At 42.1% G+C, this 15,923-nt stretch overlaps 1 protein-coding gene across 1 annotated transcript in view; it reads right to left on the minus strand.

Annotated features, from left to right (window-relative positions):
- The window catches only part of LOC120534873 (zinc finger homeobox protein 3-like), a 68,415-nt gene extending 64,883 nt beyond the window's left edge, over positions 1–3,532 (minus strand). Inside the window, exon 1 of the mRNA XM_039762389.1 lies at positions 475–3,532. Within this exon, the coding sequence (XP_039618323.1) occupies positions 475–3,532 (3,058 nt within the window). The remainder of the gene's footprint in view (positions 1–474) is intronic.
- Between the last annotated feature and the right edge of the window lie 12,391 nt (positions 3,533–15,923).

Genomic DNA, 15,923 nt, shown 5'->3' on the forward strand with positions numbered 1-15,923 from the left:
TATAATTAGCCGTCAAGTGTCTAAATTAGAAAAAGGTTGATAAAGCAGTTTCCCTGTTAACTAATTTTCTTTTAAAAGGCAATGCATTTAAATATTTTCTCAAAAACCAAATTAAAAAGATACATGTATTTCTTGCTCTCATTAATTCAAGGATCCTGCTATCATACCTCCTCCCTTTCAACAAAAATACAGATAACTGAAAAATATGAAGAAGTAATGCTGGAAATGCTCCCTACTTCAAATGCTAAGATTGCTCAAGTGTACTTTCACAAATTAAGATGCCACAGCAAGTTATTGAGCACCTCACAAGAAAAGTCAAGAAATAGGAAGCCTTAACCTCCCTTTTGAGGTGTTCCCTATGAAACTGACTAAAACAGACCAGCACATAAACATAGACTCAGCTAATTATGTTCACAAAATGATACCCGCATATCCTTTTCTAAACCCATTAAGTTGCAGAATAAGTGATCTCACCAAGGGCAGGTGTGAGGGCTGCCATATTAGGGTCAAGCTGATACCCTCCCAACAAAAACTGGGTGTCAGCCCCAGCAGTGTCCATCTTGAGACCAGGAGGCAGGCTCATGTTTTGGGTCAGGTAGTATTGGTAAAGCTCCGCTTCTGAGGGCGAGGGTAAGCCCCCTAATCCCAACCGGCCGTGCTGCATCTGTGTCATGTTCTGCTGCAGCAGCATCATGTTGTGCATGTGCTTCTCACTAGTCATGTGGATGCGCAGGTTGCGGGCCACGTTCGTTTCATAGTCGCACACCTCACAGCGCCACGTGGGCTTGCTTTTTGGCTTAGTGGGGGAAGGGGCCCCACATGCCCCACCCCCATGGGTAGAACCTTGGGTCGGGTGGTGGTGAGCCGGGTGGTGGGTAGCAGCCTGGGCCGCCGAGGGGACTCCCACCACCCCGCCAGGGGCATGTCCAAACACTTGGTCACCTGCTGAAGCAATGGAGCCGCCGTTCTGCAGGTTTTGCATGTTGTTAAGATGCTTGTCAGACTGCATGTGGATGCTGAGGTTACCCTTGGTGGTGGTTGAGTAATTGCAGACCTCACAACGAAAAGGCTTGTAGCCACAGGTGTAACTCTCCCCCCGGGCCAATCGTGGGTGAGCCTGTCCCGTGCTGCAGTAGATACAGGAACCACCAGATTCTGGGTGTTTCTCCTTCATATGAGCCTCCAGTGTTTGCTGGTACTTGTAGTGCCAGTTGCACTTGGGACACTTGAGAGTTTTACATGAGTTGCGGGAGTGCATCATGGTCATGTGACCACCCAGCGAGCGCGAGGAGCCCAGCACTGTGTCACACTTGGGGCACTCCACCCCACTGCCACCAACTACACCACTCTGCGGACACTCGCCAGCTCCTAACAACTCACAAGGTGCTCCAGGGTGGGGATGCGTATGACTATGGGGACTGGAGGACGGGATCAAGTGGTGGTGGTGGTGATGATGATGATGGTGCAGGTGGTGATGGTGGAGGAGAGCCCCACTGTCCTCTTCACCCTCCGCTGGGCTTTCATTTGGTTCAGGAGCTGTGGCACTATCTCGATTGGCACTTTCATCTGTCGCGGTGGTGGTAGCTAGAGGCGCTGAGGCAGTGGAGGCAGGAGGGCAGGCCATTTCTTCATCCTCTTCCCCCCTGCCCACCGCAGCAGGGAGTGCTGGCCCCTGGCAGTTAAAGCTCAGAGGGAGTTCTGGGTTCCTCCCAGCACCATCTGCCCCCTCTTCAAACACCATAAGAAAGGAAGAAGAGGAGACAGAGGCGGAGGTGGTGTTGCTGTGTGCGGTGCTGGCCACAGAAGGGCAGGTGGAAGGCTGGAGAGCGCTACTAGGCATTAATAAAGGAGATTTGGAAATGCTTTGGTTTGAGACAGCCAGTTCCCCCCCTTCTCCGCCACTGCTGTTGCTGCAGGCGACCGCGGTGCCCTCATCTTCTTCATCGTCAACATCATCATCTTCTAAAAGTTCTTCCTCTTCATCTGAGATTTCATTGCTAGGAAAGAGTCCTTTATCCTCCCCTGTCTCTCTTTCCCTACCCCCATCCTCCCCCCTTTGTGTCCCTTCCCTTGCAACAGGCCCCTCTGTTCTCCCTCCCCGATCAGACGGGACATTGGAGTCTTTGGCTGGGCCTGGGGCTGAGGTAACCAAGGGTGGTTTGGAGCTGCCCAGCCCTCCCAGTGTTAAGAGAGGGCCTAACGCGGCTTGCTGGGAGCTTGAATCAGAATCTTTATTAAGAACTGGTTCACTATCCCCACCACCACTCCCAACACTCCCTCCTTCTAAGTGGACACCACTAAAGGTGCCATAAAAACTCTGCCCAGCATTCAGGGGCAACAATGTGGGTGGGGGAGGAGGGCTCTTGTTTTTTGGTTCCAGGAAGCTAATGAGGGGCTCCTTGTCCTTGCCAATACCCTGGATGATGGCGGAGGCATGCTTATGCCCCAGGAGTCGGCGTTCATCCTCACTTAAAGTCATGCGGTGGTCATGCACTGCGTGCGTTGCAAAGGAGCGCACATAGCCGAAGGACAACTTGCAGAGAAAACACATGAGGATAGGCTTGCCTTTCCCATAAAGGGCTAGCCCGTCAAATTTGGAGAAATCCACGTTGTTGGGAACATCTTTGGATACGCAGGAGTTCTTGGCAGACCCGTCGCTGTTTAGGTAATCCTTGTTGCTTTTGTGCCGCACATCGAAAACGCGGAAACTGTGCAGGACAGGGCTCAGGCCTGCCAGGGTTGAGGTATTGGGGAAGCCTTGGTCTGAGGAGCCGAACCACTTCCCAAAAGACGAGGCTATGTGGAACGTGTTGATGATCTGAGGGTAGACCGAGGAAGAGGTCCCGGCAAGTTCGCCCGACTTCCCCGTGCTGGGGTGGGAGTTTGTGGGGAGCAGGCCGGGCAGTGCTCCGCCACCACTTTGGATCAGCTGGCTTAAGCTCTCCACAATGTACGCAGAGCCATCAGACTGGTAGACTATTTCTCCAGCCAGATTCTCCACGTCACTACTCTCCTCTTCCTCCTCCTCCTCCTCCTCCTCTCCTTCCTCACTCCCACTTTCTGCTGCCCCTCGCCGCCTTGCTCGTCGCCGCAGGAGAGCTGGTAGCCCTCTTCCTGGCACCACAGATACACCAGGGAAGGGCTGCAAACTTGGGTAACAATCGTCCATCTCTTCTTCATCCAAATCTTCCAAGCCATCCTCCTCTCCACAGCTTCCCCCCTCCCCTTCCTCCTCTTCCTCCCCCTCTTGCCTTGTACAAAGCCCTGATACCAAGCCTTCACCGGGGGTTAGCGTGGAATGGTGCTGCTGTTCTCTTACACCCTCTCTGGAACGTCTGGAAGGTTGGAGCTGTGAGGGGTACGGCACCGTCAATGATATGGGCTCCAGTGAAGGGGGCTGGATGCTGGGAGGGGTTTGCACTTTAGGGTGCTCGTTCCAGGACTGCGGCAGATGCTGCTCTTTCTGGGAGTTGGTGGCGGCGGCAAGCCCATCGTCTGTCCCAGAAACCGCGGGAGACTCACAGCTTTCCATACTGATGCCTGCATGAGGCGCTCATCGCATCCAGGCCTACACAAGAAACAAGAAAAAAAGAAAGGAAAACAGAAAATCAGTCAATTTTTTATTCATGGGTTGTATGTAAAAAGGCACACAACTAAAAATAGCATTAAATCTTTTGCATAAGAATAACCAGGGATGCAGATATTGTACCATATAAGCAGGCACTGTCTGCCATCTGTTGCAACATCTAGGATGAGGCAATTGGTACCTCATGAAAATTAGGAGCAGCAGACTTTCACGTGAAAAACTATGACAAGCAGGCCAGGCACATACACACCTTCATTTGTTTGGAGTGCTTCACTTTACTCCCTTTTTTGAAGTGAATCTGCACTGTATTAGCCCTTTTCCTATTTCCCCTAAGTATATTAAGGCCAAAACCTCAGAAAGCGCTCTGCTGTAACTTTGGTAATCTTCCTTTCCTATACTCATTGTATGTGGTTTCATTTAATTGCTCTGACAGTATGTCATGTGTTGTGCTCTTGTTTAAAAGTTTAACCGTGGCATTTTAATACCAAAAGAAAGATTTCATAATCAGATTTAATGCAGCCAAAGAAGGAAAACATTTTTTAAAGCTCTCTGTGCCAACTTGTGTAAAATGGGCCAACTCAAAATAAAATGAAATTGAAAACAATGCATTACACATATAGTGCATTTAGTTGCATTCAAAGAATCTGAGCCAACATGACTTAAGCATTCTAATTAAAACAGAGATGCCAATACAAGCAATTTTGCCAAGTCCAAAACTGCCCATATGCATTGTAATGATGCCTGTCGGTTTGTTTAAGATGCACCAAGGCGAAGTGTGCCAACTGTTAGAAATTTGAAATCATTGGTGACCTAGTCCATCGAGGTCCCCAAAACAAACATACCACTGAACAATAATAGAGGACTAGGTAATTAGATAATTGAAAGCCAATGGTGTGTCACAATAGACTTTGTGAACCCGCAGTACCTGAGCTCTGTTCTGGCTGGGAGTAGGATGAGTATCAACCACCACAAACATAAAAATCTGTCACACCTCCTGCCTGGCCCATATCAGTGGAAAACCAAAGCAGGCAGAAGTCCACAGTGAGCACTTCAGCTTCTTCATGCACCTGACATCTTGAAACGGCAGTGTGGGTGACTGTAGCTACCGGTTAAGATGCAGTGTGGTTTTAGAGTCGATTGTAGTTGTTTGGCTAAGTATGCTCAGAACACACCAGTCTTAGAAAGTTTCCCTTGTCACCTTTACTAGTCAATCATTCAGTTTTCCCACTTACAGATATACGGCTTTTAGAATGCATTTGACGTTATTAATAGGAGTGAGACAGCAGTTGCAAGCAAAATGAATACTTGTCATTAACAATAGAATCCCTGAAGCCTATGAGAAAAGTCGTAATGCAGGGCCACCTTAAATTCCTTCACACCTCTCTGATCAGCGTCTTTTGTTTTGCAAATGTGACTTTTGTTGTAGACTTCAGGGATTCTAGTGTTAACGTGCTTGCCAACCACCAGGTGATGGGTTTTAAGACAGTAAAATTATATTTTTAAAACTGTACATGATTCTGGTTGTACTCGGAGATTAGTCTGTATTTACATCATTATTGCAATCGACATATAAAATAAAACTTTTAGCAAAGCTACTTATTTCCGGAAAGAGTTAGGTCCAACCCAGACAACAACAAGACAGTGCAAAGTAGTAAACAGTCCTGAACAAGACTCCTACACAAACTCTCATTCACTTGAATTTCACAGTCACCAGTCAGCTAATAGTGTTACTGTGGTCCAGAGGTAAGCTCAACAACAAATTACACTTTTGCAGAAAATTGATGATTGGCCATATGTATTTTTTTTTCAGGAGGAACGGGCACCTGATTCAGCAGGGGAATCTCATGGACATTTCTAGGCAAATCACCTCAAAAATTTTCAAACTGTCAGACAAAGAGTAAAAAGGCAACACATTATTGAGGACACAATATGCAGGCAATGCCAGGTCTGAAAAATTAGCATGGGTAAAAATACAGTAAGTAATGCGGGTGCTTCCTTTCAAAACTCACTAACTGCCCAGTTACACCTATGAAATCATCACATTCTTAGATACATAATCCAATTTTAGTAATGTGCGTTTAAAATCTGATGTGAAGACCATTGGTCAGTGATTGATTAATCATCATTCAAACCAATCCATACTTTAGACCAGGGTCTGCAATCTCTGTTTTGTTTCCAATTAATTAAAGACCAATCCTCATCAATAACAGATCCTCTTTAACTGTACGGCTTGATACCGTTTTCATTCTGCCATGTTGGTTCATTCTTGCTGTATAATGCAGATGTTTTCCTTTCCAAGGCTACCATCCAGATGAAGCAGACGAGTAATTCTCAGTCCTTTGCTTTTTCTCTTTTTTTTTTTTTTTAAATGTTTGTTAACCAGACAGTTCGTGATGAACACACACTGGTGTAATTTCAAACAATTTTAGATGGAGAACCGCTGGTCCCTTTGTCATTTGCATCTTATTTCTAATAAGGCAGAATTTAAAACATTGAATGCTACGGTTTAAAACTAAAGGAAGCATTTAAGGGTGAGGAATTTTACAGGAATATTCTTCCCAAAACGTATATTTTACTTACACAATGTAGTCAGTAGTGACAGCCAAGACTCAACTTTAATCCTATGTTTTTGTGGATAAAAGAGATAGAGATAATATTGTTTCTAATACAACAGAGCCTATAATGACCAGAGACAGACAATAGCAAACAACATAAAAACATCCATGGAAAAGTCTTCTGATCTCAGGTCACATAATCCACATGTGAATTCATCCAGTGGTATGCTCATGACGTGCAAAATATTGATAAATTAATACCTCCGGAAAATGAAAATAGTCCACAAAGTCCCTACATACAGGATTCATGCTTTTGAATAAATGACCCCACATATATATTCATTGGTTGGGAGTCCTGTTTTCATTTGAAAAGTGCAACCCTGTGTCCCAAAGCCTCCAGTTTGTGGACAACTTTCATTTTCTGAAGACATTATTTACCAATATTTTATCAAAAACATGCATGTATTTTGTACATTGCAAGAACATAACTGGATGACCTGACATGTGGCTTCAGTAACAGGAAGTTTATCCATGGACCTTTTTGATATTGATGTTGTCCAGCTCTGGGGCCTCATGTATAAACGGTGCGTACGCACAGAAATGTTGCGTGAGAACTTTTCCACGTTCAAATCGCGATGTATAAAACCTACACTTGGTGTAAAGCCACGCACTTTTCCACGGTACCTCATACCTTATCGTACGCAAGTTCTCCGCTCGGTTTTGCAGACTGGCGGCACCCAGCGTCAAAGCAGTGCTACTGTTCCTGTGTGGTTACTTTTTATTTTCCTGACACGGCTTTATAAATACACTGAAACTAACCGCGTATTGTTTATTAGTGTAATGCATCTGATTGTAATTAACTTGTAACAATATAATGGTCCAGGGAATAGCCATAGTATTCCAAACACCGTAACTGCTTAGCGTTGTTACTCTAACTGCACCTTCTTCTTCTTTCAGCTGCTCCCGTTAGGAGTTGCCACAGCAGATCATCTTTTTCCATATTACTCTCACTGCACCACTCGGAGTATTTATATCACTGTATCTTCAAACTGTACGTTTTGAAGAATCGACGCCTAAGCTTACAGATGGCTTACCGTCTATTACAGAGCTGATTGTGTGGGGATCGGTTACTTGGAGAAAGAAAAGCAAGGACTGCAGGGGTGGCCATGCCAATATATATTGAATATAAAACAGAAAGAGAAAATAACGACACAGCTAAAAACGCAGCGGCAAATTTCGACAAAAGTTCAAACGCTTGTGTCATGAGCACGAGGCGGCTATGCAGTGTCCGCAACGGATGTGGCCATCCACCGTGCATAAGATACCATATTGACATTGGACTTTCTCTATTGGACATAGAGCCACCCCTGAGTACTGCTGCAATAAATAATTTCATCGAAGGTCGCACACAATCAGTGCGCCGTGAAACCCATGTTTAACAACATGCTTTAACTATCATCATGAAAATAATATCACGTATACATCTCAGTATTTTAGTTATTCAGAGAGCTGTAATATCATGAATGTAATGGATTCTGTGTCCTGTCAGAGGAAGAGAGCCGGTTTAAGAAGCACGTAGTGATTCACACACATAGAGCACATAGAAGATAACATACAAAACAAAGTATTTAACGTTTTATACTTTAATTACGATGTGATTTGAGAAACTGGTTAATTAAACAATTTTAAGATGAAGTTTATAATGTTCTATTTTAATGACAAAATAAACTACGTGATTAAAGTGGAAATGTCGAGATTGAAGTTGACATTTCGTGCTTTTTCCTCACTTTGTGCCTTTTTTTTTCCTCTGTACCCTAATAAGCTTTCATATGACACTCAGATAGTGGACTACAACTCGCCTTTTCATGGCGACTTTGATATGTAACTTCTTTTTTTATTTCCGGCACTGTGCTTTCAAGTTTCTCCAACACGCTATGTCACTCGATCAACTTCCTTTTGTTGATTATACCACGGTTTATTTGAACAAATAGTATGTTTTTCCTTTGCCTCCACTTGGTATTCGCTGAAATTCTTATATTTTCCCCGTGCTTTTCCCATTGTCTTTTCACAGAAGGCTGCGCTTAAGGGCGATTTATATTGATTTGCATATTCAAAGAGGCGTAATTCGGGGAGGAGTTGGGGCGTTACATAAAGCGCGTGCACGAACGTTACTTTTCATGCTAATCGGGATTCATGTAGCGGAAGAACGTGGAAGTTGGAGTACGCACAGATTCCTGCATCTGGATTTTTCTGTGCGTAAGCACATTTCGGCTTTTGTACTTACGCCATGTTATAGTGCGAGTTCTACGCACAGCGTTATACATGAGGCCCCTGGTCACCATAGGCTCTTGTTCTATCAGAAACATTGTTACCACCATTCTCAACAGCAATAATTGACTTCTCACTAAGAAACCGGGTCAGAGCAAAACCTGCAGCCATCATGGCCCTCCAGGACCGACTATCCGGGCCCTCTGCTTCAGACAACACCAATAAACCATTGCCATTGTGAGAGTTTTCAAACTTCACACTGATAGCATCATGCTTGGAAATAGAATTATTGTTCAACTAACTTATGGTCATAGTAAGTCCTTCTACCATGCCCACTAAGGGTTATTCAAGAAAAATAAACACTTCAGACCAAGGATTTAACACATTGTATATAATACAACCCATTCCTCTTCTATCATTTTTCTGAAGCCAGAATGGAGCAAATTTAAAGAGAAAAGGTTATTTTCACATTAATACGTCGGATTGTAAACGTCACATAGAAATGTGTAGTGCCCAAAAAAATGCAAATACACTGGTTACTTTTTGGAAATTTTTTTTCCAGGTCTATACAGAGTATAAAAGTCAGGTGGAGAACTTTGTTTCTTGGAACAAACAGAATGGTCTCCAAATTAACATGAGCAAAACCACGCAAACTGGTTGTTGCTTATTGAGTTCCGCCACACCAAAGAACCTCTTTGTTTAGTCACTATTCTTGAGTGGATGTAGAGCTGGTGCACTCCTACATGTACTAAGGAGGTCCACAGGCTTGACTGGTCTCAGAACACAGGGGGACCATATAAGCAAGGGCAATCATTTAATATGGGAAGTGACATCCTTCACATATTCTACAGCTCTAAAATAGCCTGAGCAATTTTCTGTGCAATGGTGTTCTGCTCCCTGCAGCTGCTGCCACCCTGTGCCACGTATAGTGTTAGCTAAGGGGGATTGAAGAAAGAAAAAAAGAAAAAAAAACAGAAACAGGTCATCTGCTATTTACATTCGCTAGTCATTAAAAAAAAAAAAAAATAAAAATATTAGAGAGACTGTTACTGGTAACATCACTTCAAGAGATGCCCACTAAAAACAATTAGTTAGTTAAGAAGGCAGATGAGGAGCGGAGGAGAGAATGAAAACAAAACCAACGGCCAATATGAACAATTCTGTACCTTCTCTCTCTGACACACTAATACGGAGAAGTTCAGCAGAAGTGTGCCAAGAAACACGATTGTGGTTCCTTCATACCAACAGCAATATGCCTTTAAATAATGTCTCATCGTGACTGCCCTCTTATATTTAGTCAGGTTATTGGTTCTCTTTAATTTTAAAAAATCTGATGTCTATTTGAGGGGGAGTTGTGCTGGTTGTTATATATTTTTTTTAATTTCCGTAAAAAGCTTAATTTCCCCCTTGAAACACATAAAGTAATATCTACTGAACTATCTTATCTAATTCTGAAAATGTAATTAACCCTTTGAATAAAATAATTTTCTAAACATACTTATTTTAATATAAAACTGTGGGAGTTAGAACCCATCCTCACAGAATCTGGTTCAAGCTAGCAACCGACCCTATGATGTATGCCAGTCCATTGCTGGGTACATTGAATCACATATACGTATTCATTCATAACGGATGCTCATCAAACTAGGCTGCATTCTTTGAGATTCTCTAAGCAACCACAGGAATTGAAAGAGCTCCATATAAATGAAGAAAAATGCAAACTCTACATAGGCTGTGCCTGGATTGGGAGTCATACCCAGGTCATCGGAAGTGAGAGGCACACACACTAACTATGGCATTAATGTGCCACCCATTTTCAGTGCAGGCAACCTCTTGCTTTCTTATCCGGAAAATACATATTTAAGAGGGAAAAAGTTAATCTTTAAACGATTTTGATATCGGTAGCTAAATTATATAAACAGGAAAGTCGCAAGAAAATAAGCAAGCATAGTAACAAGACAGGAAAAGAAGCTAGGCTCTATATTCAAATTTTAATAAATGGATGTCAAGAACATTGATTAAAGGGCTCTGATGAGACAAAAACCAGTAACCATCTCCTGGACTTTAACCTTGAATCTCTGAATATTACATGAGCAAAGATTCCTGGAACTATGAGGTGCATTACTCTCTTAACTGATTAATAATAAAAAAAGTTATTTGATTTTTTTCTTTTAATCTTTGGGTGCAAACTGTGCTCATAAGGAGTTTTATCTTTTTGCTTGTGTTTTTCTCATATCTCCCAATGCTATTTACCTCCATCTTATTTGCCAACTCTGTCACACAGAATTTAAATCATCCACCTGGTCTGAGAAGTAAAATGAAAGAGTCTCTCTTTTTTTTTTTTTTTTTTTTTTTTATACGTCAAGTCCTTAATGGTTTGCGGTTAAGCTACAATGAAACCTTCCCGGTAGCTTTGACCACATAGACACTGCACCTTGTTGGTTATAAGTATGCGGATGGGGCCAGAATATCGAACTTATACAGTATACACTTAACTCTGAATATAAGAACTGTGCAATCAGACGTCTGCGGACCACCACACTGCAGCTTGAAGCAGTAGTCTTGCTTATTGTTCTTTTCTTTCTCAGTACTGAATTCTTAAATCAAAGCAAGGATGAACCATGGGCAGACCCTGTGGGCACCAAGCATCTGACTGGCAGAAAAATGAAGGCCAAAGTGATGCAACACTTTCAGTCTGTAGTTCTGCACGGCTGACAGATGGCTGCACATCACAGCACGTGTGCTGCTTCTCACCAAACAAGATTACCATTTGCAAACAAGAAGGTCTAATTCAATAACTAATGCAGGGTATTGATGCACAACTTGATTGTCGTGAGCTTCGTTACCACTGATGGCTCTCACAGCACAGTGTAGCTTGTCCAAAGTATTTAAGTTAACTAAGTGACACCTGCTTAAAGCAGGGAACCCTGTAGTGCCTCAAATATAATAAATGAGATTTACAATCCAAGACAAAAACTCAAGGACACAAAAACACTTCAAACAGGTGAGAAACTAGTGAATAAAAAAGGAAAATGAAAACAGTACACTACAGAGCAATGGCTACAATGACTTTAGCACCTCACTACTTCAGAAAAACAGTAGAGCCGCTCTGATTTGCAAAGACAATTAGCAAGAAAGATGCAATGTTTGAACAAGGCAGCAGTCAATTTATTGCACTGTACAAGCCGAAGTAAGGCTGAAGTGGCTTTACAGTTCAGAGAAAGCCTTAAGTTATCACTTAAACTCACTATTGACTTTTAGAGACTACTGACGAGAAAAACCACCGTGGTTATGCCTTAATCAGAAATACAATTCTAAGCATATAGGTGAATACAAATGAAGGCAGAGGAAACGGCTTCCAGTGCAACATAAAACGTTGCAGATGAAAAAGTAAACATAAAAAGCAACTCAAAGGACAAATAATACTACAGCAATTTCCTCAACATTAGTACATGATAAATAATACCCATCAATTACATTTAATGTAATCAATGTTCAAGGATAGCCTCCTTTAGAGTTCTCACAATGGAATAACATCTTGAATCCTGTTCAAAGTCTAATATTCTCAGAAAAGTGACATAAACACAGAAAAATTCAGAGCACCCCTATTCTTGTATTACCCAACAAGTCATCTGCACATTTAACAGTGCAAATGATACCCATTATGTCTGGCAGTGGAGACGAATGGAGTATGTAAGAATGTGAAGTAGCATCAGTGGTAGTGGACTGAGCCCTCAGCTTTGCACATTAACTCCAACTCCACAGCCATTGAACAACTATTGACTGGTTAAAATTAAAAGGCAACACTGTCAGTTCATTTATCCTTAAACACTTAACCTCAAACTCTTTGTTAGCACCCTTAGCTGTTTTAATAAGGAGATTTCTGCCATCACTAATGATCTTTGTGGTTAAAAAAAAAAACAAAACTGATTGTTGAAATAAACCAAAAGCACCAAGACCCTTCCTGAAAATAAAATCCTGGTGATTAAAAATGGGGATTACAGTCTCAAGGAACAAACATTAGTGCTGCTGTGCTGAGAGCTTCTTATAACAAAGGAAAAAAAAAAAAAAGAATTAGCCAAATACCTTAAGAGAATTCCTAATGCTCCATACAATTGGTAGATAATTAGTCCTGCCCACCAATGGCCAAAGCCTTCTTTGACAAAGTGACCCCTCTAAGCAGTGGCTGCTGCTTACTCAAGCTGTTTGGACAGGTGGACGTTCAATTTACCTGAAGGGATTACACTGAAAGTTTTGGTGGTCCGCAGATAGCCCACTCCTCATTCATGTCTCAAATGAACAGACCCTCCAGTAATTAACATTAGATAAAAGATTACGGAAAAAGCACCTCTGTTCTGAACGAAAACTAAATACAGACTTGATCAGTAAGTGATACAAGAAAGGCTTCATTTCTTGCGAGTTGTGTCTTCCTACTGCAAGGGTGTAGACTTAGAGACACGTAGCTTGTTTCACTTACAGGTTCTGCGATATCCATGCCTGTATGTAATCGGGCATTTGAAGAATTAGTACATGGCGCTTGCAAAAAAATGCAGTCAGTCTGTAAAAGATGACTGGCACCTCTATGCAACAGCCCAACAAGAACAAAACAGGGTGTAATTGTGCTGCTGACTTTCATTTAATAAAGAAAGGAGTTACATAAGTAACACCCTGCAACTTTCTTTGACTATTGCTGGGTTATCCAAATTAAAAAAAAAATAAAAAATGTAAATAAAATGAAAAGGCACAGAATTAGTCATTATAGTACAGTACAACACAATATGTGTTTACCATGTCACGTCACTGGCAACTGCAAACAATATGGTCACGGCCATTCAAAAATCAACACAAAATGTTGGTGACTCTATGAAACACAGACGATGTTCTCACCAGAATAACAATATAAAACATAAAAGTATAAGCAACCACATAAACATAACTACTTTGAAAAATGTGTGACGTTATTTTAATATATAGATTCTTTTGTGAGAATTACAAAATAAAATACATTAACTGCATTAGCAATCCTGATTGTTACATACTAAAAGTTAAGAGGTGCTCTATATTATATATACACACAGACACATTATATCCCACCCTCCATTTTCTGAATTTCTTTAAATGCATTATATGGTTACAGGGCACCAAAGCTTAACCTAACAACACTGTGTGCAAGGCAGGAACAAAACAATGGGAATAGTCACTCACATTCCCAACAAGCCAGTTTAGTCAGTCTGTGGAAGATAGTTACAAACCAGACAAGAGATGGACACAGGGTAATGTGAAAATTTGTCTCAGTCAGCAGGGTGGCTAAGAATCATACTTTAGTCCATGAAGCCGTGGGCTAGAATCCTGCGATCTGTCACTGTCTGTGTGGAATTTGCATGTTCTCCCCATGTTCACATGGGGTTTAGTGCAGATATTTTCCTCCATCATGCTACTGAATCAAATTAGGTTAACTGCGGTTTCTAAATTGGCTCCATGTGAACATCAGTGCTGCGGTGGGCTGCCTGGGGTTTGTTTCCTGCCTTGTGCCCTGTGTTGGCTGGGATTGGCTCCAGCAGACCCCCCATGACCCTGTAGTTCGGATATAACAGGTTGGATAATGAATGGATGGATGAACATCAGTGTTGGTATGTGCATTTGCGGAGCTTGTGATGGTCTTGTTCCCCATCCAGAGGTGGTTTCTGCTTTGCATCTAATGTGGCTCATATACCTGTAGGCTCTGGGCCTCCATGCCAATGAACTGAATTAAGCTATGTTAAATATGTATGTGTGTATAAAGTATACTATATAAAACATACATAAAATATTCTCAAATCAACTTAATCCAATTCAGGGTATGTACTGTATACCGCTATATGTAATGTTCAATATATATGGTGTGTATATATTTTACATACACAAGAAACGTTGACGACAATGGGGATGGATGAAGGCTTTAACTGATATGGATACAAGATACATACACTGTCATAGATCTTCCTTATTTTCACAGTAAGTTCCTATAATATACAGTACATACACACACACTCATTCTCAGACATGCTTGGGTGGCAGGGTGACTGGACCCTATCCTGGCAGCACTGAGCACATGGCTGGAAATAGGCCATGACAGGGCACCAGTCCACACATAACTGCAATGACTCACCCTGATGCCAATTTAAAGATGCCATGTAACTTTACAAGCATGGCATATTGATGCGGGAATAAAAATCCTCACAGATATGGGAAGAATTCCATGAGGGCAACAACGGGGCATGGCACCGGAATGCAGGATGTTGTATCCATGAGGCAGCAGTGCTAACCACTGCACCATCATATCACCTACTTTATACAATGGCCAAATATCATACACTTAGTTTACGTAGAAGCAGTGAGAAATGAAAAGCTTAACAGCCAAAGTGCAAACTGGTCCTTACTCACATAGCTTGGGAAAAATAAATGGAGACTGAGGTTGGCGCTTGCGCTGACATGCATGTGAAGCACATAGGCAAAGTGTTTTTACATTTTAGATGTAGACACCAATAAACACAGGCAGAAGTGTATTGTAGCAGCACTGGGTGCAAAAAGTGAAATGTTTAAGCCAAGGCTTGATTCCATTGCTTCACATGGTGACACCAGCTTTAAAAGCAGCGTGCCAGGCACTCCCCACCCCCACGGAGATTGTCCCCTTAGACACCAGCACTTCACTGCACTACTGACTGCCGTTTTGCCTGTCTCTCTAACACTGGGTGATATCTGATACTATAATCACTGCAGCTTTCTCTATCACGCTCTTGACTCGGTCAAGAGAACCGTTTTAAAGCGATCACAAAGGGCAATACCGGCTGGCCTGAGAATATGCCTGGCCACTAGTCGACGACTGTAGTAAATCTGCTTTAAGATGTATGGAAAAGGCAAAAGACAGCGAGAGATGGAGAGAAAGAAAGGTACTGTTTCAAGTGCTCTGATGGAGTGATGCAATTACGCCTCTAAAAGGTTTCGTCGGTTCTTTCATCGAAAGGTGGCACGTTTTTTCCTACCTGTCCTTTTCCAGCCTGGCTATTCACCAGTCTTTCAGGGGTTAACATGCTTATTGAAAAATCAATGGCATAAATGCTTAGCAAGTTACAGGAAAATGCGGGAAGGAAGGGTTCCTATTGATAAAGCAGAAGGCCTTTGATGTTGCACAGGGGACGTGTTTATTGATAGAAAAACCATTGTACTCCTCAGGCAAAGCACAAGGGCTTGCCTGAAAAGCTCTCCCAATTAATTGGTGATTTTCTTTTAACTGCTTTTTGTTACCTTTTCTCTTATTCTTATTATTTTTTAATTTCATTTTTTTTTATTATGATTCTTTTTTCCTTCCCAACTAAAACTGTAAGATTACATTAATGAATTTAACACGACTCCATAGGTCTAATTGTTCATGATCCAAATGAATGTGACATACAGTAGGGAGAATAAGAAAACTGAATGCCTTGCACACATAATCCTGTCACAACTCAAGTATTAACAAAGTGTCACGGTTACAA

Source organism: Polypterus senegalus, chromosome 9 (assembly GCF_016835505.1).
Source record: "Polypterus senegalus isolate Bchr_013 chromosome 9, ASM1683550v1, whole genome shotgun sequence".
Classification (NCBI taxonomy): Eukaryota; Metazoa; Chordata; class Cladistia; order Polypteriformes; family Polypteridae; genus Polypterus; species Polypterus senegalus.